We start from the raw sequence: 26,774 nt of genomic DNA on the forward strand, positions 1-26,774 counted from the left end.
AAGCAAAGTGCATTTTATTAGCAGGCTTCTGTTCTCCAACAAAGGCCGATTAATCCCATCCATTCCCAAACCCAACTGAGTGCATTCTGCTGCCAAAATGCCAGAGGAGTCCCACAGTCAACGAGAGTGGGAAGGTAGGCTCAGACTGCACAGAATTTCCAAAGGCTTTCTTTACCTCCAGCACCCCCACAATGTGCGCATTCTCTCCTCCCCACTAACCCACAGCCCCTCCCCCTCTCCTACTTCTGTCTGAGCCTGGGAGCACCCATAGTATTGTTTTCGGCTCCTCTTAGGGTCTTCCTCTCACGTCTCAAATTTCTTCCAAATCCATCCACTGGTTTCTCCACTGATGCTGGGTCACGCAGACGGATGGACGGATGCAAGCTGCCCATGAGGCGATCTTTAACCATCTTCAGTTAAAAAAAAGCCTGAAAAGGGTTTTCCCCATTCGAATAAGATCCAGGAAATAAACTTACCCGGCTAACTTTGAAGAGATAGTCAGTGCTGTGGCTGCTTTACTGAATACAGCCAGCTATTTTAAAGATAGCCGGGTAAGTTTATCTGGCTATCGTTAGTACTACTCTAAAGCACAAACAGAGTTAGCTGGATAAGTTATTCGGCTAATTCTGAATACCTAAGTTGGCTGAATAACTTGGTTGGTTAACATGATTCTGCCCAGGAATGTTCCCAGAATGCCTCTCCATAAGCCAGCCAAATTTTAGATGGATAATAACTTACTAAACTTTAGCCGGATAAGTGGGGAAAATATTGAAAAGATGCTGGATATTGACCCCTGTATTTCTCCCCGTTAACTCATAACTGCGGAACCATTGAGCCAAATATCCACTTAAATACTGCAGTGGCCAAGACCTCACAGTTAACAGATTGGGAATTCTTTCTCTCTCCTTTGGCACTGTTTTTCTAGGAGAATTTGTTTCTTTGCTCACTGATTTGTCTTTGGCATTTAAAACCTTTGTTTTCTTAGATCAGTTTGTTGCCCTCAGAAGACAGCAGATGCTTCGTCTGCTCCCCTTCAGAGGAGAGCCGCAGGGATCTCTGACCAACCCCATAACCTCCCACCAGCATCTTCCAACTGGCTGCCACTTATTCCCAGCAGATGTGGAGGTACCTGGGAATCTGGTACCCAGAGCTGATGGGCTACGAGTGCAGTTCCACTCTAATCACACCAACTCCCTATAATTCACACTCTGTTTTTGAGGCTGGAGGTAGGGGAGCGAGGAGGGGAGAAGCATGCTGAACTTAATTCTGCCTTGGCACACTCTTCCACCTTAGGCTCCTGCTTTTCTCTTCTGCATTACAGCATTTAGCTGTCCTGTTTTGATCTTCTTTGCTAGACTCTTCTTTGGGGTCTGTTATGTCAGGGGTTTTCAATCCAGTCCTCGGGGCACACCCCAACCCGTCAGGTTTCCAGGATATCCACAATGAATGTGCATGAGATAGATTTGCATAGAATGGAAGCAATGCATGCAAATCTATCTCATGCATATTCATTGTGGATATCCTGAAAACCTGACGGGTTGGGTGTGCCCCAAGGACTGAGTTGAGAACCTTATTGGGGCTAATCGGCTCCCGTTGATGGTGCAGTAGACTAAAGACAGAGGTTTGCTGCTGTTTCATAGAATGCAGAACCATCCAGCAATATGTCCGACACCTCTGCCCTCACTACTTTGCTGGTTTTCCTTGAACCAACTGTGTCTTCCAAACAAAATCTGACGCCATGGAAAATGCTTTTCCCAGATCCCACACAGAAGCAATCCAGTGCAACATGAGCAGTTTCTATCTGTTCATTGTTCATGCCACAACTCTACAGGAAGAAAACAACGTTGCTAATTCTAATATCAGTGCGCCATCTAGTGGCAAAGAATATGCACACTCAAGGGCTTTTTCAAGAGACAATGCAAGAGTATAATATTTCTCCTCCTTTTCTGATATCTTTCAGTGTTAGCGGATGAGCCATATATGCACATATTGTGCTCTTTTAAACATTAAAGCTAAAGCTGTAAAATCTAGTGCTAATGATACTGAAGAACCCCACTGGGTGTGTGGCAGAGACCATACCAAGACAGGAAACAAGGGGACATAGCTGTGAAGGACAGCAGCCAGAAGCCAGTGCTCCTCTTTTACTTCAGGGGGTCAGCAATACCAAAGCCAAACTCTGCTTCTGCTGAGTATTAAACTTAACAGCACAACAGCTACTCACTTTAAAAAAGGATGCATGCCCATATAGAAGGGAGGGTTAGTCTGCCAGAAAAAAATTAATCAATTCAAAGAAAACCAGCAAACGAGCTGGAGTGAGGCGATAGCTTTAGTGGAATAAGGAATGTTTCAAGATGCAAGCCTTCGGGACTAATGAGACTCTGTCCCTGGACTAGCACACCGCAAATGCCAAGAAGCTGACGTGGCCAAGATGAGTGGACAGCAGCAAGTTGTGACTCAACCAAGCAACTCCACTGATAAAGAGCTGCAGAACCCTTCAAATGAAGTTGGACTGATTTTAGGAGTTGGCATAAGACCCTTCCTCATCACTCCCACTGCCCCAGGAGGGTGACATTACCTGTCTCCCAGTTCTTGTGCTATCAGAAGGTGCTTCAGGTGATATTCAATTGCTCTCTCATAATCTTGAAGTAGAGTAAAGGTGTTTCCAAGGCTATAACAAGCCTGGGCTTCTACAGCCTGGTCCTTCAGCTGCCTGGAGAGCTGTAATGTTTTTCTGAATGGAAACAAGAGACAGGTTTCTTACAACAACAAAATGACTGTATCTTTCATGCCGCATTACTGACAAAGGCAAAAACTACATGAAGACCATGTTTCATGGACTGTACTGCTGTTATAAATACAGTACATAGATCAAATAAATACAGGCCTAGGAATAAAATTCAAAGTGGAACCCATAGCGGGTTGATAGCTCTGCTGCTTGTGACAGACCAGACCCGTGGGGAACTTACTTGTAATATTCCGCAGACACATCAAATTTTCCCTGAAAGATGTGTGCATTGCCCAAGTTACTGTAAGCTCTCCTCTCAGCTGCTTTATCTCCAAACTCTTTAGCAATTGCAAGACGCTGGAAAGGAAAGGAAGGGAAAAAAAAAAGATTACAAAATTCTTATTGCAGGAAACCTGTGCTTTTTGTATTTTAAGTTATTGCATTCTGAAGTTTTACCAGGGAAAGAATGCTACTTAATATTTTTTTCAAAAGGACATTTTCCATCCATGTTTTTGAGTAGAGGGCTAGACACGTTTCTTAGCTGCTACACCAAAAGGATAAGAGCTGTTAAAGAGGGGTCTGGACAGATATGTCTGTAAATTTAAAAAAACACACTATAATGAATAGAATATAGCAATGCAAGAAAGCTAGGGTCAAGCACAGTGGATCTTTAACCTGGGGGGTGGGGGGGGGGGGAACAGAGCTGGAGATAAAGCCAGGTCTGCAGTATTGCAGCAGGAAGGGAAAATGAGCAAACTGGATGGGCCATGCAGTGTTTAGGTCTTATTCAATAAAGACGTTTTTCCCCACAGGCACAGAGCAGAAAGAATAAGCTCCTTATTTGCCTTTATTCTGTGTTTATGTGTAATAAAGTCCTAAAACAAAGTATCGTTTTAGAATTAACGCTCCCGATCCTCTCAGGGAACCTCTTTTCTCTCTGCTGTGCTACACTTACACCAAAGGCATAACATCAGCTACATCGCTGCTTTCCTTTAATCAAACCTAGGACAGCTAGCATCTCTGGCAGTGGCTCAGCATGGGATTCCTACCGAAAATGGGAGTTAATTAGCTACCACACTTCATGCAAAGAGACAGGAAAGCAAGCCAAGGATCCTGGTTGGTTGGGAGATGAGGGCGCAGGGAAGATGGTTAAGGCATAAAGAAAAAACTGAACTCTAGTGTACATTATATCCTTCCTAATTACACCAACAGACTATGCAATATGCCAGTGATTGCTCAGCTTGGAGCTCCATCTGTGCGGGAAATGGGAATAAGTGAGCAGTCACCGTCTCCGGATTCTTGCCCACACTCCCCTCTCCATCTTCCTCATTCCCTGCAGCGATGGTCTGAGGTTCCGTCTTTGGCACAGATGCTGGGGTAGGCTGCGGCGTTGCTAGGTGTGCTAGACAGCAGTTTACTGTGGCACTGCTTGGCCAATAACTGTCCCTTAATTGGGTAGGGATTTAAGAAAAGGCAGTGGGTTGGGGATCAATGCTGTGCAGAAAGTGTTTCATTTGCATTTTCATTAGGAGGCTGTGTGTTTTGAGGTGAGATCTCGTCCATTAATCTGGCCCTAAAACTCCAGACGGTTTAATTTGAGCCTGGGAAGGTTATCCTCACTGGCAGAAAGTTGCACCATCTGTCAGGTGAGAATGGGAGCTCTGGCCAAGGTTTTAGAGAACATCGATTTGAAAAGACTTTTTTTAAATATACTTTCATAAACCTGCAACAATCAAGGAGTGGAACAATTTTCAGATTTCTTCTTTAAGAAAATTGTGTGTTCGTGTGTATTGTTTTGGAGGAGAGGGAACTTGGATTCCTCTTTGATTTGTACAAATAAGTGAATCCATTACAGTTTGGATACCTTGGGATTTTTTGGACTTCCAAAAATGAAATCCTAATTGACCCCTTGCCTAGTTTTTCAAGCTTTAGAGCTCGGAGGCCTAAGCAGTAAACAACACTACAAAATGGAAAAGAGCTCTTAGGGTGGAGATTTGAGTAGCAAAAAAGGGGCCCGTGTTTATCATTCATTGCAGCTGCCCAGTAAAAAATATCAACTCACAGTTTTTTCCAGGACTAATATGGTGCAAAACTAATTTTTGGTGAGAGGAGGTGAAAATTAGCTTGATTTTTCTTTGTGCAGTAGGGGTGGGGGCAGGAGTAGGAGGGGTGCTAAATAAATGGGAATCTCGTAAAGTCAATAAAGGGTGAAGTAGAATCAGCAATAGTGGCCACTCAGAGAGTAGGATCCAAGTAGGTTCTAAGTTGGTTGACATGGTGAAGACTTGCCTCATTGTGGAAGGTGATGGCCTCGCTGAAATTTCCAATCAGATAGTGTGTATTTCCAAGGTTCCCATAGGCCCGACCTTGTGCCGCTCTGTCCCCCAGTTCCTTCACCAGGGACAAATTCCTCCTGCAGTTTATTAAAGGAAAGGATGAGCTCATGGCCTGATGCAATCGTCATTGATAGATATGTCCTAAATAACATGGCCTTCTTTCAGCATGGCATAATTATATCATATGAATAACAACAAAGGGACTAATGTACCGCCATTATTCCAGAACTAATATAAGACCAAAAACATTTTTTATGTCATTTAAATTACCTCATACTGGGCATTATCGAGAATGCTGAATAGCATAACTTATTTCCTCTGTCAATGTTTGAATCATAGGTCATAAAATGCAATTTTTATAATGCTTAGTGCAACATGCTTTCAAAACTTGTGTTGCAAATAACCTAAAATTCTTTTAAAATTTTCTCAGGAACAATATAGCACTTCCATTTGAATTTTTTCTGGAAAACTATAGCACTTCTATTTCTTGTTATTTGAAATTAAAGCTACTTAACTTCATCGGAGAAACATTTATTTATTTAAAAACTTTTCTATACCATCGTTAAGATGGATACCGTCACAACAGTTTACAATAAGGCACATAAAATAATGTAGGTAAATGTATCAACTTATAACAATTAAACAGGTGCCATCAACGTTCGGTAACATAATTTTATAATAAATTATTATTTGGTAAATGTGATGAATCATGTCCATTTCTATCTGTATCGATTTTGAATACAAGATTAGATTTATAATTGTAATTCTGTCTTCTCCTTTAGAGGTGAGAGAAAAAATAAAATACACACATATTGATTAAGGTGAAGTGTGTCAATGTTCTGCTGTCCGCACCTTACACTTCCCTGGATTCTATTCTCTATTGGGTAAGCTTGTTTGTGATAAGCTTGTCTGTGATAAGCTTGTTTAAAGAGCCATGTTTTAAAACTTTTTCTAAAGGTTTTGATGTCTCTTTGTAATCTGATCTCTAAAGGCATGGTGTTCCATAGTATAGGACCTGCCAAGGATAGCGCTCTTTCCCTTACTTGAGTTAGTCTTGCTGTTTTGACTGAGGGAATAGTTAGGAGTGCTTTGTTGGCTGATCTCAGGTTTCTGTGAGGTACGTGTACACGAAGGGCAGTGTTCAGCCATTCTGCTTTTTCGTTATGTATTAATTTATGTATGGTGCATAATGTTTTGTATTGTGTTCTTTGCTCAACTGGTAATCAGTGTAGTTCAGCTAGGGTTTCAGTGATGTGGCCTTTTACTTTTACCAGATAGAATTCTTGCAGCTGTGTTTTGTAGTATCTGGAGTGGTCTTATTGTGGTGTAAGGTAAGCCTAGTAGTAGCGCATTACAGTAATCAGTGCTTGCGAAAATTAAGGCTTGTAACACTGATCGAAAGTTGGTAGTTGTTAGTAGTGGTTTTAGTCTTCTGAGAATCATGAGTTTGGCGTATCCTTCCTTTACTTTTAAGGATATATGTTGTTTCATGCTTAGTTCCGTGTCAGTTATCACTCCAAGGTTCCGTACTTTCTCTGCCAATTCTATTTTTTGGTTGTTTTTGAGTGTGATTGGGTTTTGAATGGTCTCTATATTTTTTCGTTCTAAATGTAGAAATTCTGTTTTCTCTATATTAATAACTAATTCCATTTGGTTTAGTAGCTGTTTGATGATATCTAGATACATGTTAGCTATGTTTAATGTTTTTTCAATTGTATTGTCGATGGGTAGTATTAATTGAATATCATCAGCCAGCAGGTGACAGCCATCAGCCAACAGGTGACATAGCGGCAACAGGTTGACCCAGCATGTTAAGAGGCTTTATGCGAAACTGCCCGACATGATCCGTGTTTTGGCTGAAACCTTCGTCATGGGGCCAAATTTGTATGTTTATGCTTCAGCGGCAGTTCACTGGCCATCTGGTAATGTGTTTCTTTACTGGATGGTAAAGAAACACATTACCGGCAATCCGGATGGTTTACATTACTGGAGTACTGCAGCTCATTTGCTGCAGGTTAATAGATAGCACTTTATGCTTAATGATCCTGGTTAGGAGACAAAGCACTTTGATGGTCTTGGACACAGATCTTCTTCTCCACAAGGGACCTCTATCTGGTTCATTCTTCCTCCATGTGGACAAGCTCATTCTTAATATGTCTGAACCAGATCACTGCTGGAGGGTGGGAAGCAGGGGGCAGGGGGCAGGGGGAAGAGGAGAGCAGTCCAAGAGTACTCATTGTATTGTAGAATCCATGCAAAATGGCTCAGTGTGCAAAGGTACATTTTGCTATTTTCTAATAAATCAGCCCAACTATTCTAAGCAATTTGGTGGAGTAACATTCATACCCTCTACTGGTAATTAGCGACTATATTTCTGTATTATCTGGCCTGTCCACATCAGGACATATTCCTGAAGAAGCTGAAATCAGTCTCACTCATAGAAGTTTGTAGCTTTCTGTAGCGTCTCTCTGACTTCATGAGGAAGATCCCCAGGGACATTGGCCAGGCTCCAAGACAACTGCTTTCCTTTGGCATGATAGACATTGCCAGTGTTGTAGAGGGCTCTAGCTTCACCCACCTGTAAGATGAAGACACGGAGAAAAACATTAGCACCATTCATGTGATTACCTTGGTATCTCTCATCTTGGGATTCCCAGGTTACCACAAAACACTTTTAGACTGGTGAACAGACCTCAAGATCAGTAATAGGAGCTACTGAATATATGTTATTCTTTCTCTCTCTCTCTCTCTCCTTAACTCTAACCCTATTCAGAACAAAGATTTTATTTAAAAAAAAAAAAAAAAAAGGAAATTATTGAAAAAGGCCACAACAGTGAAAAGTATCAAAAGCCAGGAAATGCCATAGTAACGCTTGACTTTATTGCATGCACCTATGGGCAAACACAAAAATCCAACCCTGAACACTGCCATATTATATTCCTTGTGACTTACGACCACCCTGAAACCACCTTATAGACAGATATAGGTATACACCAAGTATACAATATATATCTATATTTACAGGCAGGGGTGTTATCAAGAGACTGAGTCCAACACAATGTTCAGAAAATGAAGAGGGCATTATGAAGAGTCAAGTTTCGCATAAAGCTGTGCAAGCAAGTTGGGGGCTTAATCTCTCTATCATTGTGGATATAAGAGAAGTCACATTTTATACCTGGAAAAAGATGCTGTACTAATGGAACCCAGCATCTCAACATTCAAGAAAAGACTCAAGACGTGGCTGTTCACGCAGGCCTTTCCTAACTCCAACATTACTTAACCTCCTTCAATCAACATTCTTCGCTAGTAATAGCATTAATAGCCACCTCTTATAATGTTATTATATATATATATATAATTATTTGATCTTCATTTTCCTTCTTACTCCTAGTTATTGATTCCCTGTTACATGTAACTGCTTTTCTGCACCATTGTTCAAATTGTAAAGTTTATTGCACCCCTGTTTCTTGTGAACCAGCATGATGGGACTACTGTCTTGAATGTTGGTATATAAAAAAACTTAAATAAAATAAAATAAATATTGATTTTTTGACTCTCGCTTCATGAAATAAGGTTCTGTGGCTATGGGCAGAGCCATTTGAAAAAGAATGCTGCCGTATACTTATTGGGTGCTGTGTTTCTTTTGAGAAATAAGGAGGTCAAAATAATATTTGTTTACATTGTGAATATTAATTTAATGTAGCATCAGTAATGTTAATGTGCACCATTTGTATTATTCATATAAATGGATGCTGTTTTAAGGTTTGGGTATGATTAAAAAGGTATATGAATGGGATATGGATGAAGAGTGCATGGTTGGTTTTATTTTTATTTAGGTCACAGATCTGTTTTTGGAATCATATTTAAGAAATGCTTCAAGAAAGAAAAATTGTGCGATAATTTATATTGAGGTTCAATCACTAGTTTTGTGGATTTATATCTATACACACACATACACAATTGCTCATTACACTATCTAACTGATTTCTGCAAAAATAAACTGTAGCCTTTGTTTGGCAAACAGTGGGTGATAGTGAAATTGCTATCTAAAGATTTATTAAAATTTGGACAAAGAAAAATGCTGACCAAGATACATTTGAATAAGCCTCGAGTTGGAGGTGCAAATTTCTTTACTCCTGAACCTGCTTTTGTTCACCTTTAACTCCTCTGCTTTAAAATGAGAGCCCTAATGGCATCTACGCTATGGGAAGGAGGATACATGACCTCCTCTGTATTCAAGGCAATGCCAGTGGCCTCCCATGACATGGATGGTAGAGTAGTTCATTGACAACACATAATAGTCCTTAATGCTTAGGAGAGCAGAAGTACCAACAATTTCAAAGGCCAATGTTAGGGTGCTGGACAGAACCAAGAACAGCCCACTGTGCACTTTGATGGACATGAAAATGTTTTCAAGCAACAAATGCACTGTAAGCAGGACACCCGTGTACCTTGTCTCCCTGTTCTTGAGAAATATCTAAGTGTCTCTGACAGCAGACAATTGCTTCGTCAAACTGTCCCAATATCTTCAGCGTATTGCCCAGGTTGCCACTGGCTTTTGCTTCTCCAATACGATCTCCAATGGTCCTGCAACATGAGAGGGGAATATTATTAGAACATTCTTGCCTACTGTATCTTAGAAGGTAGGTTTCTTCTCCTATATGCCATCAGTACATCAGACATAAGCTAGATATAACTCTAATTTAGGGAATTAGGTAATGTGGGATGGATAGTAAGGATGAGCATGTGGTAGATACAGATCTACAGCATAAGTACTGTGGAACATCCTTGGATATATTCAGTCATTGCTATAGTTCTTAAGTTGATGGAGACAAGAAATAAGTAAAGCCTACTATTAAGTTACATTACTTCTAATGAGGTTTTTTAGATTTCTTAATTTAAAAAAAATGTATAGCACCTCCAGTTTCATGTATCCAGAGTGGCAGAATTATAGTCCAAAAAATGCTAAAATATTTTCCTCACTAGCAGGAGATATTCCCGTTTTATAAATTGATTTCATGTTTAATTTTAGAGGGGGCAATATTCAGGAAGCTGGTGAGTAGATAAGTTATCCAGCTAAAGTTAGCCAGATATTCAGCAGGATAAATGTTCTGTTGAATATCCCCAATAAAGTTCTCTGGCTACCTTTAAACCTAACTGACTATCTTTTGAATATAACCAATTAAGTCTGAAGTTATCCAGTAACACAAGGCTGGACAACTTTAGACTTAACTGACTATATTCAAAAGAATATAGCCTGTTAAATGCCACACTGACTTTAAAAAATAGTTATCTCAAGGGCCTAGCAGCTCAAATCAAAGTCCTCCCACCCAAGATTCAAGATAAGGACCCTGCCGGGCTGAGCCTTCACAAACCCCTGTGATATCAATTTCCTATCCATGTAAGGGATCTGGGGCAGGCCTCCCCCCTTCCCTTACCCACAGAAATGTTCAAGATTCAAGACCCCGGCACTTCCCCCACCCCCACCCCAAACCTAACCCCCCCACCTTCCTAGTATCTTTCAAACTCTCAATCTTCTGCTGGGATGGTGTTATGCTCCTACCCCGATCCCAGCCAGTGCTTTCTCCATTGATATGTCAGAGGGGTTTGGGGCGTGGAGGCTTGGCCCGGTAAGGCCCTTGTTTTGTGGCATGGATGGAAGGCTTTGATTTGGGCCACTAGGCTTGCAAGATACTCTTATTTTTTTTTAAGTCAGCATGGCACGTATCCAACTATATTCCTTTGAAAAAAGCTAGTTAGGTCTAAAGATATTTAGATATTTGGTCATACGAGGCCGGATAACTTAGGGCCTCATTTACTAAGCATTTTTTTCAATAGAACACAGAATGGGAGAAAAGCCTTAGTAGATCAGGCCCTTAGCCAGATACAGATGAAAATCAGCTATGTTAGCCAGATAAGTTAAGCCCATCCTGGAGTACCTCTTTTTTTTATCTGGTTATATTATAGCTGGATAATGAGCTACCTGGCTAAACTCTAGCCAGATAAGTGCCCCAATATTCAAAACATTGGCATTTAGCCAGATAACTTGGGCGGATTCCCATTAAATGCCTTTGTATATTGACCCCAAAGTGTTTTGCTTTTCATAATTACTCTTACTAAGGCCTGGGCCTTCCTATGCTTGCCTCATGTATCATAGCCAATATCCCAAGACTTCTTCCCTCATCCTTGATGTCGTGCCACAATGAGTGCTCATGTTCAGTACGGCATAGGGAAAAATCTGATGAGTGCATATGGAGACTGAAGCCTCAAAACATTCTTTGTATGAGTGTTTTTCACCCCTCTGAGAAACAGACACATAGATAAATTAACTGGATTATTTAGATAGAAGGGTTGAAGATCCACCTATACCTTGCTAAAACGGATTGAGTAGTCGAGGCTACTGCTGTAAAAACTAGATTAATAATACAGTAAATTTCAGTACAGCGTTCACTGCCTTTCTCTCAGCTAAGGTGGAAGATAAGTCAGAGAAGAGCGAGGCTTACCTTGCTAGTGTAAGGTCGTGCTTATGGTATTCAAGTGCTTTAGAATATTCCTTTAGGTAGAAGTAGGCATTGCCTAGTTGGCTGTAGATGGCGCTAAGAGTTTTCAGATCTTCCGTGCCTACTTGCACTGCTGCCTCAAAGAAGGCTGCTCCAGCTTTGAAGTCTCCAGCTTTGCATAGGCGCTCTCCTTCTAGGGCTAGCTCGAGGCATGAGGCCTCCATTCTGTGAAAATTAACAGCCAGTGAATGACCACTCGGTGCTGGGTGAAAGACAGAACATAATGGCAGATCAGGACCACAAGGCCCACCTAGTCTGCCCAATTTTTTTCCTGTTGCAATACCATAGACTGACCCCAGTAGGTCTCTGGTTTTCACAGCTCCGGATCTTCTGTGCCTACCCCAGGCTTTTTTGCAGGGCCAGTGAAAGAGTATTAAATGCCATAGGCAAACCTTCAGCCTTGTACCCTCTCCCTCCCCACATACATGTACAATTAATTTTTGAAAATTAATATTGTGCATTAGTATGAATACATTTCCTGCATTTTCACTACCAGATTTATTGCACATGAAAAAGGAGAAGAACTGGATATTTACAACAGCACAAAAATAAAGAGACAATCGTAGTACAGTCTTCTGCGGTAAAACAGTCGTTTACTGCGCCATGTATATTATATTGACATGCATCGGTGCCAAAGAAAGCCATTACTGGAAACCCTGCAAAAAAACACTCAGATCTTATGCAGCAAACTTGCCATATCATCTCCTAGGACTCACAAAGCAATAGCCCTAACTAGGAAATGGTAGCACGACAAGTATTACACTGGGCCCTGGAAGCTCATATGCCTTCTAATGAGGAAACAAGAACAAGCCAGACTGTGACAGATTCCTACACAGAAAATACACATTAGCAGAATTCCCCATATATGCAGAACATGGAAAGCCCCTCACAAAATAAGAGACCACAAATTAGAAACAGAAACATGAGGACAAAATTTGAACTGGAAACCCCAAGAAGCCAGATTCTGCATATAGTGCAACGCTTGAGAAAGAGAAACACATTCCCAAAGCTGACATATTCCAAAACTAATTGCATTGATCCTGGTCTCTTTTATCCCGCATTCTTCATGTTGATCTTCTAACTCCTTTATCAGTATCTCCTTTCATTTCTTCTTATCCTCCCTTCTTCACTTTCTCTTCTGCATCTGTCTCTTACCTCAATCTCGCCCTTTCATCTAATTTTTTCTCTTCTCTGCTTCTATCTACTGATAGCTAGATATCACCCCTCCTTCTCCTTTTTCAGTTCTCCTTCTTCCAACCATTCACCTCCCCAACATCTCCCCTCCATCTCCCTATCACTGGATTGCTTCCCTCACTCTCCAGCAGTCTGGTTCCTTGTCCTTCCCCCACACAGCCACCTCCTTTCTGCTTCTCTCAAACCACCCCCATCAAATCATCTCTACTCCCCACTCTGACTCTTTCCAACCATCGCATTCTTCATTCTTCCAACCATTCTCTTTCCCCCTCACAAACTCTCCCATCCTTTCCAGTCACCACCTCTCATGCTCACCTTCAATTTCTTTACCTTTCCCTCCTCACCACTTTTCCAAATCTTTTGTTTTGCACCCTCCCTATCTACAGTCTTACTCCTGCATCCCACCTGAATCTTGCCCCGTTTCCCCTCCCAGTTATCAATATCCCTTTTTTTATCTCTTGCCTACTTACTAGCTTTTCAACTCCCATTTTTATCTCCCTCCTCAGGCCTCTCTTTCTCCTCATCTTTCACTTCTTCACCAGTCCTTTCCCCCCATCTCACATCCCCAGCCCTGTTATCACTCCCTATTCATACACTCCAACCAATCACTGAGCCCTCACTATTTCTCTCCCATTAACCCTTTAGTTTCTGCTCTCCCACACTGCTACCCAATCTATGAGATTCTGAATTCCCACTCTCTCATCTTCACTCAGATCACTAGTCCCACCCAACCCCAGTCTCAGCCCTACTCAATCACCCAATCCCTGCTCCCCATAGTCTCCATCCTCTCTCATCTAAATCCCTAAATCCTCATGTTGCCACCACTACCACCACCACCACCACCATGACCTGAGTCTTCCCTCCCCTCCCACCTGACCCAATCCTTGTGTCCACTCGTCCCATCTTCCAAAAGTGACAAATTACTGATAAAGGAGTTAGAAGATCAACATGAAGAATGTGGGATAAAGAGACCAGGATCAGTGCGATTAGTTATTGGAATATGTCAGCTTTTCTCTTTCTCTGGTGTTGCACTGTATGCAGGGGCAATATGATACAGACCTTCAGATACCTGACAGGTATTAACGATGCACAAACTTCAAACCTTTTCCTCTGGAAAGGAAACTGTAGAACTAGGAGTCATGATATGAAACTCCAGGTGGGACGACTCAGAACCAATATCAAGAAATATTTCTTCATGCAGAGGGTGATGAATGCCTGGAATGCCCTCCCAGAAGAAGTAGAGAAGATGAGAACAGTTAATGAATTAAAAGGGCATGGAACAAACTCTGCAGATCCCTAAAGGCTTAAAGAAAGGGATGGTATAACATTTCTGCATGGGGGTAACCTGCACGGAGCAGGTTTCATTACCCTTAACAGAATGGGGGTAACCTGCAAGGTGCAGCAGTTGCTACCCTTAACAGAACACATGGGGGTAACCTGCACGAAGCGGCAGTTACTACCATAAATACATTTCTGGGCAGATTGGATTAGCCATTTTGTCTTTATCTGCCATCATTACTATGTTACTATGTTTAATATTGCTTTAAGGTTCATTTGTGTTTTTAATCTTGGTTTTATATTTTACCTACATTTGTCTATATACGTTTTTATTATTTTAGTATTGTTTTGAAGGTTTACTGTGTTTTTATTATATGACTGATTATTGATGTATTTATTGTTAACTGCTTAGAAATGCTGATAGGAGGTCAAATCATTTAAAAAAATCAATCAATATATAAATTAAAGTTGATCTTATTGCCTGTTCCCCAAGTTTCTCTCTTCCTAACTTCAGCCTGGCAGGAGAGCTGTGCCAGCTATTGGTGGCTTCTAGCCCTGTTGTTCCTCCTGCCATCACTACCTCTTTTCTCCCCTTTGTTGTGTCCGTCGGTTCCCGATGCCCTCTCTCTGCCCTCCTTACCTCTTTGGCACCTCCCTCTTTGTCTGCGGGAAGATTGGCTGCCGCGGCGTTCTTTTTCAGGAGTCCTCCGGTGTCCCCGGACCGGCTGGACGCTGCAAACCGCCATGTTTCCTGGAGGCCTAGGGACACGTGTGCGGCGTGGCCCCGACTGAAGTACCGGCGATGGCCCGAACCTCGGGGGCGTTCCCCGAAGATGACGTCACCCGCGACGGATATATAAGGTCTTGGAATTTGCTAACAGAGCGAGTTAGCAAGGGTTAGGGTACATTGGGTTACTCTACCTAAGCTACTCTGCCTCCTCGGACTTACTAGGGGTACCCACTCCTTGGGGGCCTCGCTCCCTCCTTTGTTTTTCAGGTGACAGTCTAGAACCGGTACTCGCTCTTCGAGGGCCCTCGTTCCCAGACTTACTCGGTACTTTCTTCTGCCTGGAAGTCATCACTGCCAACTACATCTGTGAGTTACCATCGCTCTCTCAGAGCTTTCCCTGGAACCAGGTACTCGCTCCTCGAGGGCCTATACATTCCAGCTCCTGGGCTTCTATGAGACATTGTGTGAGTGTTACCATCTGGTTCAGTACATGAACTCTGCATACCCTGCCTACTCACTATATTTCAGTTTCTCTACAGCTCAGCCTCCAGGGATCGCTGTTCCAGTATCTGAGGGACTACAGCCCAGCCGGGCATTCCAGCTCACTACTGCCACCTCTGGTGGTTCAGTATACTGTCTAATAAAAGAACTAGTGTGTGTCTGTCTCCATACTCTGAGCCTCACCAGTGGTCCCTCTCGGGACCACTGGTGAGGCTGAGGGGGGATATGATAGAGGTCTTTAAGATCACTGGTGAGGTTGAGGGGGGATATGATAGAGGTCTTTAAGATCATGAGAGGTCTTGAATGAGTAGATGTGACTCGGTTATTTTCACTTTCGAATAATAGAAGGACTAGGGGGCATTCCATGAAGTTAGCAAGTAGCACATTTAAGACTAATCGGAGAAAATTCTTTTTCACTCAACGCACAATAAAGCTCTGGAATTTGTTGCCAGAGGATGTGGTTAGTGCATTTAGTGTAGCTGGGTTCAAAAAAGGTTTGGATAAGTTCTTGGAGGAGAAGTCCATTAATGGCTATTAATCAATTTTACTTAGGGAATAGCCACTGCTATTAATTGCATCAGTAGCATGGGATCTTCTTAGTGTTTGGGTAATTGCCAGGTTCTTGTGGCCTTGTTTTGGCCTCTGTTGGAAACAGGATGCTGGGCTTGATGGACCCTTAGTCTGACCCAGCATGGCAATTTCTTATGTTCTTATGATCTTCCCCTGGGGGCGTGGTCATCTGCCACCGGTCCAAGGATCCACCCACAACTCTCCTAAATATCAACAGATTGCTAACTCCAAGCAGACTGTTAAACTCTGAACTGAACACCCTTGCACTGATCTGAAACATGGGGGAGGGAGAGGAAAGGCACTGGGGCAGGAAAAGCAAGTTATAAAATACCAAACCATTCTCTTGCTGGCCCAGGGGAGGGAGGATTACTGCTCCTTTCTTAGACTCAGAGGTAGGCAGCAGCATTTCTTCCTCTCTTCTGCCCCACCAGGCCTGTGCAGGCAGTAGATAGGGTAGGAGGCAGTGTTCAGCAGTTCCTTTGGTGCCTCAGGGGCCCTATCAGAAGGCAGATGGGGCAGAAGGCAGTATCTGGTGGTTTCATTTTTCTTCAGCCCCATGCAAGCCCTATTAGGAGAGAGATGGAGCTAAATGCAGTGTCTGGTGGCTTGGCTCTTCCTTCAGTCCCGCAGGGCCCTATCGGAAGAGAGAGGAATGGGGAAGGAGGCAGCTTCTGTGACTCTTCCTTGCTTTGTCTCAGCACAAGGTTGCAACATGGCAGCCACTTGTTATTTCTTTGGACTGCTTGGGCCCTTCTGAAAGGAAGATGGGCGGGAGGGACCAGTTGTAATTTTTCACCTTAGCCCTGTGCAGGTCTTTTTGGGAAGAAGGTAAAGGCGTGGGAAGTAAGAGAGGCAGACAGCTTTTTGGGGGGTCCTCAGGCCTATGCAGGTCTCACAACCTGCTCCTCATAAGTCTCAGAGCGAGCCATCGCTCTCCACTGCAATCCATTCTAAATTCAGTTGCGCGACTTATCTTTCGTCAAAGTCACATATAACTCCTCTTCTGAAGTCACTGCATTGCCTTCACTCTGTAATTCCTCTACACCTCTCCTTGTGCACTCCACTCATCAGACAAGTCATTCTTACTTATGCCCTTCTCCTCTACCACAATTCCCAACTCCGTGCTTTCCACCTGGCTGCACTATATGCATGGAATAGATTTCCTGAGCTGGTGCGTCATGCTCCCTCTCTTACCTTGTTTAAATCCCAACTAAAAACCCACCTTTTTGAAGTTGCTTTTAAATCTTAAGCCTGTTTGTTCACCTTCAGCCTTATTAATTTTAACTATTGTCTTTTGACCTGTATGTTTGTCTTGATTAGATTGTAGGCTCTATTGAGTAGGGAATGTCTCTTGTGTGCTGTTGTTTGTACAGCACTGTGTATGTCAAGTAGAACTATAGAAATGTTAAGTAGTAGTAGATGCAATGACAGCTGCTTCTTACTTCAGCTCTGTACAGGGAGGTAGCCATGGCTTGTGCATCAGTGCTGCTCCCCAAATGTTGACACTCTAGGCAACAGCCTAGTCTGCCTAATAGTTAAAACATCCCTGCTTTTTTGAATTATCTTTCTGTTTATGCCTGTAAAATTTAAAAGTATTCAGGGCCCAATTCACTAAAGCTTTTTTCCCATTTTGTGTTTTTGGGGAAAATGTTTTAATGAATCAGGCTCTAAATCAAACAAAGTCAGTACCAATACCTCAAAAATAATGTAATGAGGAGGCATAGGGCTATGCTGTTGAATATCCCTGAAGAAATCGCTGGTTAGTTGGATAAGTCTTATCCAGCTAACTTTAGACCTGCTATTGAGCAGGTATAATTTATCTGATCCGATAAGTAACTCCTTCCTGAAATGCAAATTTCCCACCCACCGTTTATCCAGCTAATTACTTAGCCAGATAACCGTATAGACACTTAGCTCAATAAGTTGCTACTTATCGGGCTAAGTAGCGCTTAACATCGGCCTCTAAGTCTCTCTGACATAATATTGACATCTGCATGGTTATCACTCTGTTCTTTTATTGTTTATGTTTTAAGAATATGTATATATATTATTCTGCTCTGCTTCAAAGTTTTATGTGTGAGCATGGAGTAAATAAATAAATAAATGTAAGCTGGTAATCTCACACAGTGCACTGCAGTAATCTAGTTTGGAAATTACCAAAGATTGTAAAATGGTATGGAAATCATTAGGCATCAAAAATGGTTTTAGACTATTCAATGTTCGTAATTTAATAAAAGCATTTGTCACTACAGTTTAATCAGCTCTTTTAATGATAGTTCAGGCTTAAGATGCCCTCCTAGATTTCTTGCTACTGGTCCTCAAACTGGAATAGAGTAGGGAAATCATCTGAGGGAAATTTACTTAATATTATTATATTTGTTTTTCCAATGTTAATAGCCAATTTGTTGATGTGCATCCATTCACCCGGGGCCGCAGTACATAAGCAATGACCAGAAAAGTCTAATGCATCAGCAATGCTTGTCATTACTGGTACAATGAACTGTATATCATCTGCATAATGTCTGTAGCTTACTTCCAGCCTGGCGAGCAGGCTATAGACTGGGTGAAGATAAACATTAAATAAAAGGGCAAATAGTGCTAACCCTTGAGGGGCTCCGGTGGTCATATGGTGTCAATCTGTTATCTCATTCCCAACTTTCACTTGGTATATTTGATTAGATAAAAAATAGGTAAACTATTGCAGAACATGACCAGATATTCCTATGTTCTTAAGATGATGTAACAATATTATTGAGATTGCTGGGCATCTCAAAACTGTGCCTGAACAGATCCAACCTTGTTAACAAAAGTATCTCCGGTGCTATAACTGCGACAAAATCCGAACTGTCAAGGAGCAAACATTTCTGCAATTGCTTTAGCATTGACTTCTCAATTATCTTGGCAAGAGATGACAGCAATGAAATCAGATGATAGTTTAAGAGATCATTTAAGTCACTTTTTTTTTATTTTTATTATAGGAGGTACAAAAGCTTTGTTCAAGCGATCTGGAAGAACACCTTCTTCAAGTGAAGAGTTTACCAGTTTTGTCAAATAAGTCACTAGATCGCTGCGCAACTATTTAAATTTACAATTATATGAATTATTTCTACTTTGGACACAAACTCAGATTTCTCCCAACAATTCAAGGAAATATTTCTTTATGGAAAGGGTGGTGGATGCATGGAACAGCCTCCCAGTGGAGGTGGCAGAGACAAAAACAGTATCTGAATTCAAGAGAGCATGGGATAAATACAAGGGATCTTTAAGGGAGTATCTGGAATTATAAAGCTAAATTAATTGGGCGGATGGGCAGGTTAAATAGGCCATACGGTCTTTTTCTGCTATCATGCTTCTAAGTTTTCATCAGGTGGAGCTTCTTGAGCGTCATTAGAAAAGGCCTCACAAATAGTCTTGATTTTTTGATCAAACATTTTAGCAAAGGTTTTACTGCTAATGAACACCGAGAGGTCAATAATCAAATCTAAACATTTAAATGAATAACTTGGAGTTAGATGGATAACTTGGGTAAGCTGGAGTTAGATGGCTTTGAATATTGCCGTACGTTTGTTTTGATTCAAAGTATGGGCTTGCAGGAAAACCCGCTCCCAAATTCTCAGGGCTTCCTGGCAGAGGGTCCATGACAGAGAACATCGCTGTTTGGTTGTTGGTTTGGAATGATCAGATTCTCTTTCCCTGAAGGAGATTTGAAAAAGCTCCCGATACATGTCTGATTGCACGTAGCTCCAGAAGACTGATTTGAAGCAGACATTCTGTTGACAGCCAGCTTCCTTGGGGTTACTCTGTCCCTGTGTTCCTGCGTCCAGCCTTGCCTTGCTCCATCCTTGAGTGGCCGCATCCGTTGCTCGTGTGCAACCTGATGAGGCAGAAGCTGAAGGAGATCTCTAGTCTCCACGACATCTGGGTCTACCCAACCCCCGGAAAGACCACTTAATTTCTGCTGGGATCCTCACTGGGGATGACAAGGACCAGGGCCAGCGCTAGCTTTTTTGCTGTCCTGTGTGAACAATTACTGTGCTGTGCCACCCCCCCCCCCCCCCCCCCTTCATGCAATCTCTGTGCCGGGCCTGCCAAAGAAAGGCCAAGCCCTCTCCAGCAATCTAAACTTTAAAACTTGACACACCTCCACCCCCTGAATCTTCACCCTCTCCCTTAGGGGGGGGGGGGGTATTGGGTGCCCTAGGAGAACTTTATAACCTTGATCTGTGCCCTCTCCACACACACAATTAAGAAAAGATTTCACATGGAAAGGAACATTCAAAGTACAGGCTTCCGAAGTATAAAATATCACTTACAACATGTACACCAATGTTTCCCACCCTTTTCAAGCACAAAGCACAGCTCCATTAACAGAAATATTGTGTGGAGCACCAGCCTTCATGGAGCAGGCAGTGCAGACATGGGGAGGACTCCTACGATCAAAAGAAGAGCTATAGGGAAGCAGTGAAAGCACCGCACGCATCTCTTCCAATTTTAAAGCAAAGGAAGAGAGGGGGTGAAGACATACACGAGCCTGTCACAATGCACCAGCTCCCACAGGATGGGGTTGTGGGCAACCAGCTCAGTTAATTACCTTGGCTGCCACAGCTCCATCACTGCTATTGCTGCTCACAACATTCAAAGGGAGTCATACCCAGTGCTCAGTGCATTCAGTGTCTCATTCAGAAGCCTGGGGATAAGACAGAGGCTTAAAGTAATCAAAGATGGGGAAACTGAGTACAGCAGATCCCAGCTATCCATGCTCTGCAAGCTGCCCCTTAATTGCCACTCTCCGGAGTTCATGCTGCTGCTAGGAAGAACACGATTACAGATGTTCTCCGAAAAGCGTTCCTAAAAGTTTAAAAGCCACTGCTGGTGTCTCTTGTTGCTGCAAGGTGCTAAGAAAAGAGCCCAGATGTAGGCCTGACCCTCAGAAAGCTATGAGTAAACTAAATTACAATTCTAGTATAGTAAATCTCCTATACCAAAATAGCAATAACTGCCAGCTCTCAAACAGTAACAAGGCGTGGAGGAGTAGCGTAGTGGTTAGAGCAGTGGGCTATGAACCAGTGTTGCTCCTTGTGATCTTGGGCAAGTCCCTTTACCCTCCATTGCCTCAGGTACAAACTTAGGGCTGGATTCATCATTCTTCCTCACATTATCGCCGGCAGGGGTGCCGTGGCCGACTCCTCCCCTCCAGCTAATTTACATCCTATCGCAGGAGTTAAACCTTTAGTAAATAACTCCCTTAGATTGTAAGCCCTCTGGGGATAGGGAAGTACCTGAATGTAATCCACTTTGAAGTGCTGTAAAAAGCGGAATATAAAAATCGAAATTTAAAAAAACAAAACACTACATATAAAAACTCAGCAGGCTTTAAAACACCAATATACCTCCTACTGGGAAACAAAACATACCAGGCTGCTATAGATGCCTACACAGAAACTACATGTTACCAGAATACCTAACCAAATACAAAATAAAGAGAATATAAAAAGAAATGTGCAGACAAAAACTGAACTGGAAACTGCAACAATGGAAAAACAGAAATATCATCATTCCTCATTAAACATAAAACAATAAACTTGAGAAATATAATAAATATATTAATCTCTGATAAAAGAGAGAGGTGTCCCTCTATCTCCTGTTCCTGGGAGTTGATTGGTAAACCTAAATTGGTAGGGTAAGGAGGTAGCACTACCGGAGCCCCTGGGCTGTCTGGGACGAAAGGACTGGACCTGCCAAAAGGCTGAGTCCTCTGAATGGTCATTCCTCTGAAGGGACGAAAATGCTTGGAACACCTGGTATGACCCCTTCATACCAAAGAGTGCAGCAACTGCTTCTTATCCTCTGGCAATTGAGGAACTGGAGATTTGCCCCACTTATTGGCCAGATTCTCCAACTCGCTCCCAAACAAGAGCGAGCCTTTAAAAGGCAATTTCATAAGGTTGGTTTTGGAGGTCACATCGGATGACCAATCTCTCAGCCATAACTGGCATCTAGCCACTATTATGAAAGTTACTCCTCTAGCCAAGGTGCGGATCAAATCGCAGCCCACATCTGCTAAGATAGCAGCGGCGGATTCCATAACTTCCCTGAAAGTCACTCCAGAGTCATCAACCTCCTGAGAGAGAAGCAAACACGAGCGATCCACCAGGGAACAACAGGAAGCTATCTGCAAAATCATTGCCACTGCTTCAAATGCTTGCTTAAGGATGGCCTCATTCCTTCTATCATGCACATCCTTCAAGGCCGCTGCTCCTTCCACAGGGATAGTCTTCCATTTAGAGACAGTACAGACAAGCGCATCCACTTTCAGGAAACGCAGACGCTCTCTCGCCACTGGATCTGGGGGTACAGGCCTTCAAAGGCCCAACACCCTTTAAAATTTGCCTCTGGGGGTCCCATTCCAAATTAATCAATTCTAGAATAGCCTCCGTAACCGGGAAAAAACAAGAAACCAAAATGGGATTTTTTTTTTCGGCTCAGACATGGAATCTGCTCCAGGAACTCCCAGCATTTTCAATGTCTGGGAAATCAGAGCCGGCAATCCATCTCTAAGAAAGAACCGTAACATAGTCCTATATAGTTCTAATCCCAGAAGAATCTCCCCATGCTCCAGAGAGTCAGGATCTGCCTCATCCTCAGTGCCCTCTGGATTACTGTCAGGAACACCTGTAGGTCAAGGAGTACTTCGGCACTTACACGTAGTACCAGAAGAGGGAGAGGCCATCACCTGAGGATCTGACCTGAAAGGATTGAGGACTGTACCTGAGGAAAGGATTGCAATCCCTAAAAGAATTCTACCCAAGAAAAGCAGAAGGATCCATGGTGCCCACTGAACTGCCATCCCCTGCTGAGGAACCAGTCAAGGGAATTCCAATTTCAGGCATTTCTCCTGACACATCTTTACCCATAACCTTATCAGGCTGGGAAGAACTAGGGTTAGTAAAATCAGAGGAAGTTAACTCTCCCTAAACCTCTAAATAGTACTGTCACAAGTTAGAGGGCCCGCCAGGCTGAGACGCCCGAGTATGACAGGCGGCGCACAAGGCAAGACACAGGCTTCTTAGCTATAAGCGCCATTATATATATTTTGGTTTTAGGGTTTTTTTTATATATGCGTCCAAAATCTAGGCGTCCAAAGACTAGGTGCCACAGGCTAGGTGTCTCAACTTAAGTGCACACAAACATACGCCCAATTTGTGTGCACAGGATAAGCACGCGTCCAAGTCGGATGCCACTTAACATGGATATCCAAGCAACACTCAACTAAGCATCCAAAACCTGTACAAACAACCTGGACGCACACCACTGAACCGACGTTCTATAGAAGGCAGCTGAACCCGCAGGCAAAAGAGCGCAAAAACACTGTCGCAATCTACCATGTAGTACACAGTGGAAAAGCCTCAGAGCCACTGTCGCAATCTACCATGTAGTACACAGTGGAAAAGCCTAGCAGGTTGAGCAGCCTCAGAGGCTGCTCAACCTGCTAGGCTGCCCCCGTCCCTGGACCTCCCTCAGGCAGGATGGACATCAGAATGATGCACCGAGCTCGGATACCAGGGAAGGGGAATCCCTGACAACCCTTCTTCATTGTCTCTGTAAGGTATCTCTTTTTTTTTTTTTTTAACTTACCTGAGCTTAGCCCTTCCAGGCTGAGTACAGAGATGGTCTCCAGCTGCGGAGAGGGCATCTACTGTCACCATCGTGCTCGGCCTCCTGCATCTGCAGCCTTTAAGCTGTACAATCAGCTAAGTCCACGATGGCTGAAAAAACAGCCACCTGACCAAGACACACATCTGAGGGACCACGGAAATCACTCAGGAATTCTCAACTGGGGGAGGGACCATTTGGTATCACCTCAGGAGAACGGGGCAATCAATTCTCCTTTTTTAAATTCTCCTTCTAAAATCTGAAGCAATTCCCAAAAGAGAGATGCATGCCCACCATCTGCTGGAGACAGAAAATATTGGCAGACTGATGTCACTGTAGGACTATATATACTGTGACGTCTGTTTGTTCCATCTCCATCTGGGATGGAGATGGAACACAGATGGAGCCAAAGAGGCCCCACTCTAAGAGGAGAAATGCCTCATGCTGTTCACTGACCTACAGAGTTCCTCCATCTTCCAGGCCCTGTTCCTCTGGCACTCATGACATCCGGCCGTAATTAGCTACATCATGGTCTGGCCCAGACATCGATAAATGTCATGGTCATCGGTTATTTATTTATTTTATTTTATTTTTATTTATTGGATTTTTTATACTGTCTTTTGGAAACCATCATAACGGTTTACAATAATAAATAATACACATTAAAAACAGTAAAATCAACTTAGTAAAAATTAAACAATTCTAAAAAGCCTAAACTTACAAACCTCCTAAAATAATTAATACATTTTCATAAAACAGGCCACATACACAGTCCTTGAAGCCTCTGGGTGAAGCTTTCTTAGCACCCAATTTGATAACTTTAATCTTTGTATTTTGGTAGCATTGAAAAATGCTGTTGAGTGGCAGCTCAAGAGAGTTAAGATTAAAAAAAAACACAAAAAAAAACTTACGCTAGTTAGAAAAATGAGATGTTAAGAGAGAGAAAACACATCTATGCAGGAGCTCAGATGAAAAAAGACTGAGGGGCTCACGAGGCAGCACCCATGCACATGCTCTATCAGCAACGAGAGAAGGGGCCATTTGATGCCGTCACCCACATGTCATGGCTAATTCAGCTCTGCTTGTCAACGGAGGATTATTAAATTCTCTTTTGTAATATAAATGCTGCTGATTTTTTGTTAGAGTTTATTTAAGTAATGAAGTTCTCTGCTTATTTTCAGTGCACTCAACCTGTTATTCTGTTTATGTAAGGATCCTTTACATATGAATCTATGAAATTAGGAATATCTTTCTTCCATTCAAGCAATATCTATGTTTCTTCTTCAAAAGAGATTTGACCATGACATAGGACTACAGAAAACCTTTCCAAAAACTCCTAAAGCTTCCATGTTTGCATCTATCAGCTTCAATGGCAGCTGGTGGTTTAGTCCACTTCCCAATAGCCAAAAGCCATCATCACAAAGCGGCATTGATTGGTATCAATACTGACAAAATCAGCAGAGAGGTTAAAGATGGAACAGCATGGAGAGACCTTTTTTTACCCTCACTCCGAGAGGTGGACCTTCAGAACAAGACTGGACAGAAAGAGAGAGAGAGAGAGTGAGAGAGAGTGTGTGATTGTGAAGTTTGTTGCTCCTTCTGCTGTAACTGTTCTGGGGATAAACTGAAGAACTCAGTTCCCAATGCTGTCAGTCTGCTACCTTTCATAAGCACTAAAATTCACCCAAAAATTAAATTAAAGAAGAAAAATAATTACATTGAGCTTTCAGCTTACCTTTTCTGTATTACGTTTTTGTCTTGGTGGAGTCTAGACAGTGCTGACGAGAGCATTCATTGTATGCAACGCTCGTATAATTACTGGGGAAATGAGACTGAATCCATTCCCCCAGCCCCAGTTATTAGGTAACTTAAGGCAAAGCGATCAAACACATCTGTGCTCATTTAGGATAATGCTTTCACTCCCATTGCCATGGAAACCACTCTCACCAAGATGACACCAGCTCGCTAGGTCCTCTGTGTCATTTCAGCTTATTATTGGCTCCGATAAAAAACCCGGCTTTTATTTTTTGACTGAGTCACAGAAGATGTGTTACCCATTCCTGTTTCAGGCTTTCATACCACCTTTCTTCCCCAAAGATGGGACCCAATGCAGCTGACAATTAAAAATTAAATATGATTCATATAGTAAAATACATCAATAAACAGAATACAATCCAAAAATACATCATTCATAACAAAACAAATACAATTTCTAATTACAGCCAAATTTACAGACTAGGAACTTGGTACAGAGTTCCAGTCCTGTCCTAGGCTCTCTTCATATTGGATGTGGATGTGCATCATAAATAAAGAAACAAAGAAACATGATGGCAGAAAAAGACCATACGGCCCATCTAGTCTGCTCATCCACCCAATTAATTTAGCTTTATAATTCCCGTCATTCCCTTAGAGATCCCCTGAATTTATTCCATGCTTTCTTGGATTCAGATACTGTATTTCTCTCCACTACTTCCACGGGAGGCCATTCAATGCATCCACTCCCCTCTCTGGAAAGAAATATTTCCTAAGATTACTCCTGAGTCTACCCTTTTTCACTTTCAACCCAGAATCTCCTTTCCATTGAAAGAGGCTCGCTTCTTGTGAATGGAAACCTGTGAGATGTTTAAATGTCTCTACATAACCCCTCACTGAACCATATTAAAACATTTGTACAACTATTGTGAAAATGAAACTTTCCATTTGTACACCAGTATTTCTTCTTGTTGAATAAAAATGTTCAAACATAAATGTCTCTATCATATCTCCCCTATCTCACCTATCCTCTGGGACAGTGGTTCCCAACCTTTTTTCGGCTGAGACACACCTGACAGATGGTTCTCACATGCGTGACACACTGAACATGTGACCATCATGGGGCTATATGTAAACATATACTCTGCATCCACGGGAACCCCCTTGACCTCCAGCAATGGAGGCAGAGCAGAACTAGGGCATTACCCATAGACCTCACCATACAAAAAAGATATTCTGGTTCTGATGACATCTCAGTAAAAGCAAAACAATTTCCTTTTACTACCAGGTACAATAGCCCTCCTTATGAAAAGACAGTAATTTACCACTAATGCATGTCCTATTGAGAAAACACAACAAAGATTGATACAATTGCCTACATGCTGGTAAAATACTTCACCTCGGTCACACACACAGAACTGACCTTCACCAAGTACAGAAAGACCACAAATTATAAATATGGAGACAGAAACCGG

At 42.4% G+C, this 26,774-nt stretch overlaps 1 protein-coding gene across 1 annotated transcript in view; it reads right to left on the reverse strand.

Moving 5' to 3' along the window:
* The window catches only part of GPSM1 (G protein signaling modulator 1), a 244,860-nt gene that overhangs the window by 149,459 nt on the left and 68,627 nt on the right, over nucleotides 1–26,774 (reverse strand). The window contains exons 2-7 of the mRNA XM_029612010.1: nucleotides 11,565–11,786; nucleotides 9,513–9,648; nucleotides 7,497–7,639; nucleotides 5,015–5,138; nucleotides 2,967–3,082; nucleotides 2,576–2,731 (exon numbers count right to left, since the gene is read on the reverse strand). Coding sequence (XP_029467870.1) covers nucleotides 2,576–2,731; nucleotides 2,967–3,082; nucleotides 5,015–5,138; nucleotides 7,497–7,639; nucleotides 9,513–9,648; nucleotides 11,565–11,786 — 897 coding nt within the window. The remainder of the gene's footprint in view (nucleotides 1–2,575; nucleotides 2,732–2,966; nucleotides 3,083–5,014; nucleotides 5,139–7,496; nucleotides 7,640–9,512; nucleotides 9,649–11,564; nucleotides 11,787–26,774) is intronic.

This window comes from Rhinatrema bivittatum, chromosome 8 (assembly GCF_901001135.1).
Source record: "Rhinatrema bivittatum chromosome 8, aRhiBiv1.1, whole genome shotgun sequence".
Taxonomy (NCBI): domain Eukaryota; kingdom Metazoa; phylum Chordata; class Amphibia; order Gymnophiona; family Rhinatrematidae; genus Rhinatrema; species Rhinatrema bivittatum.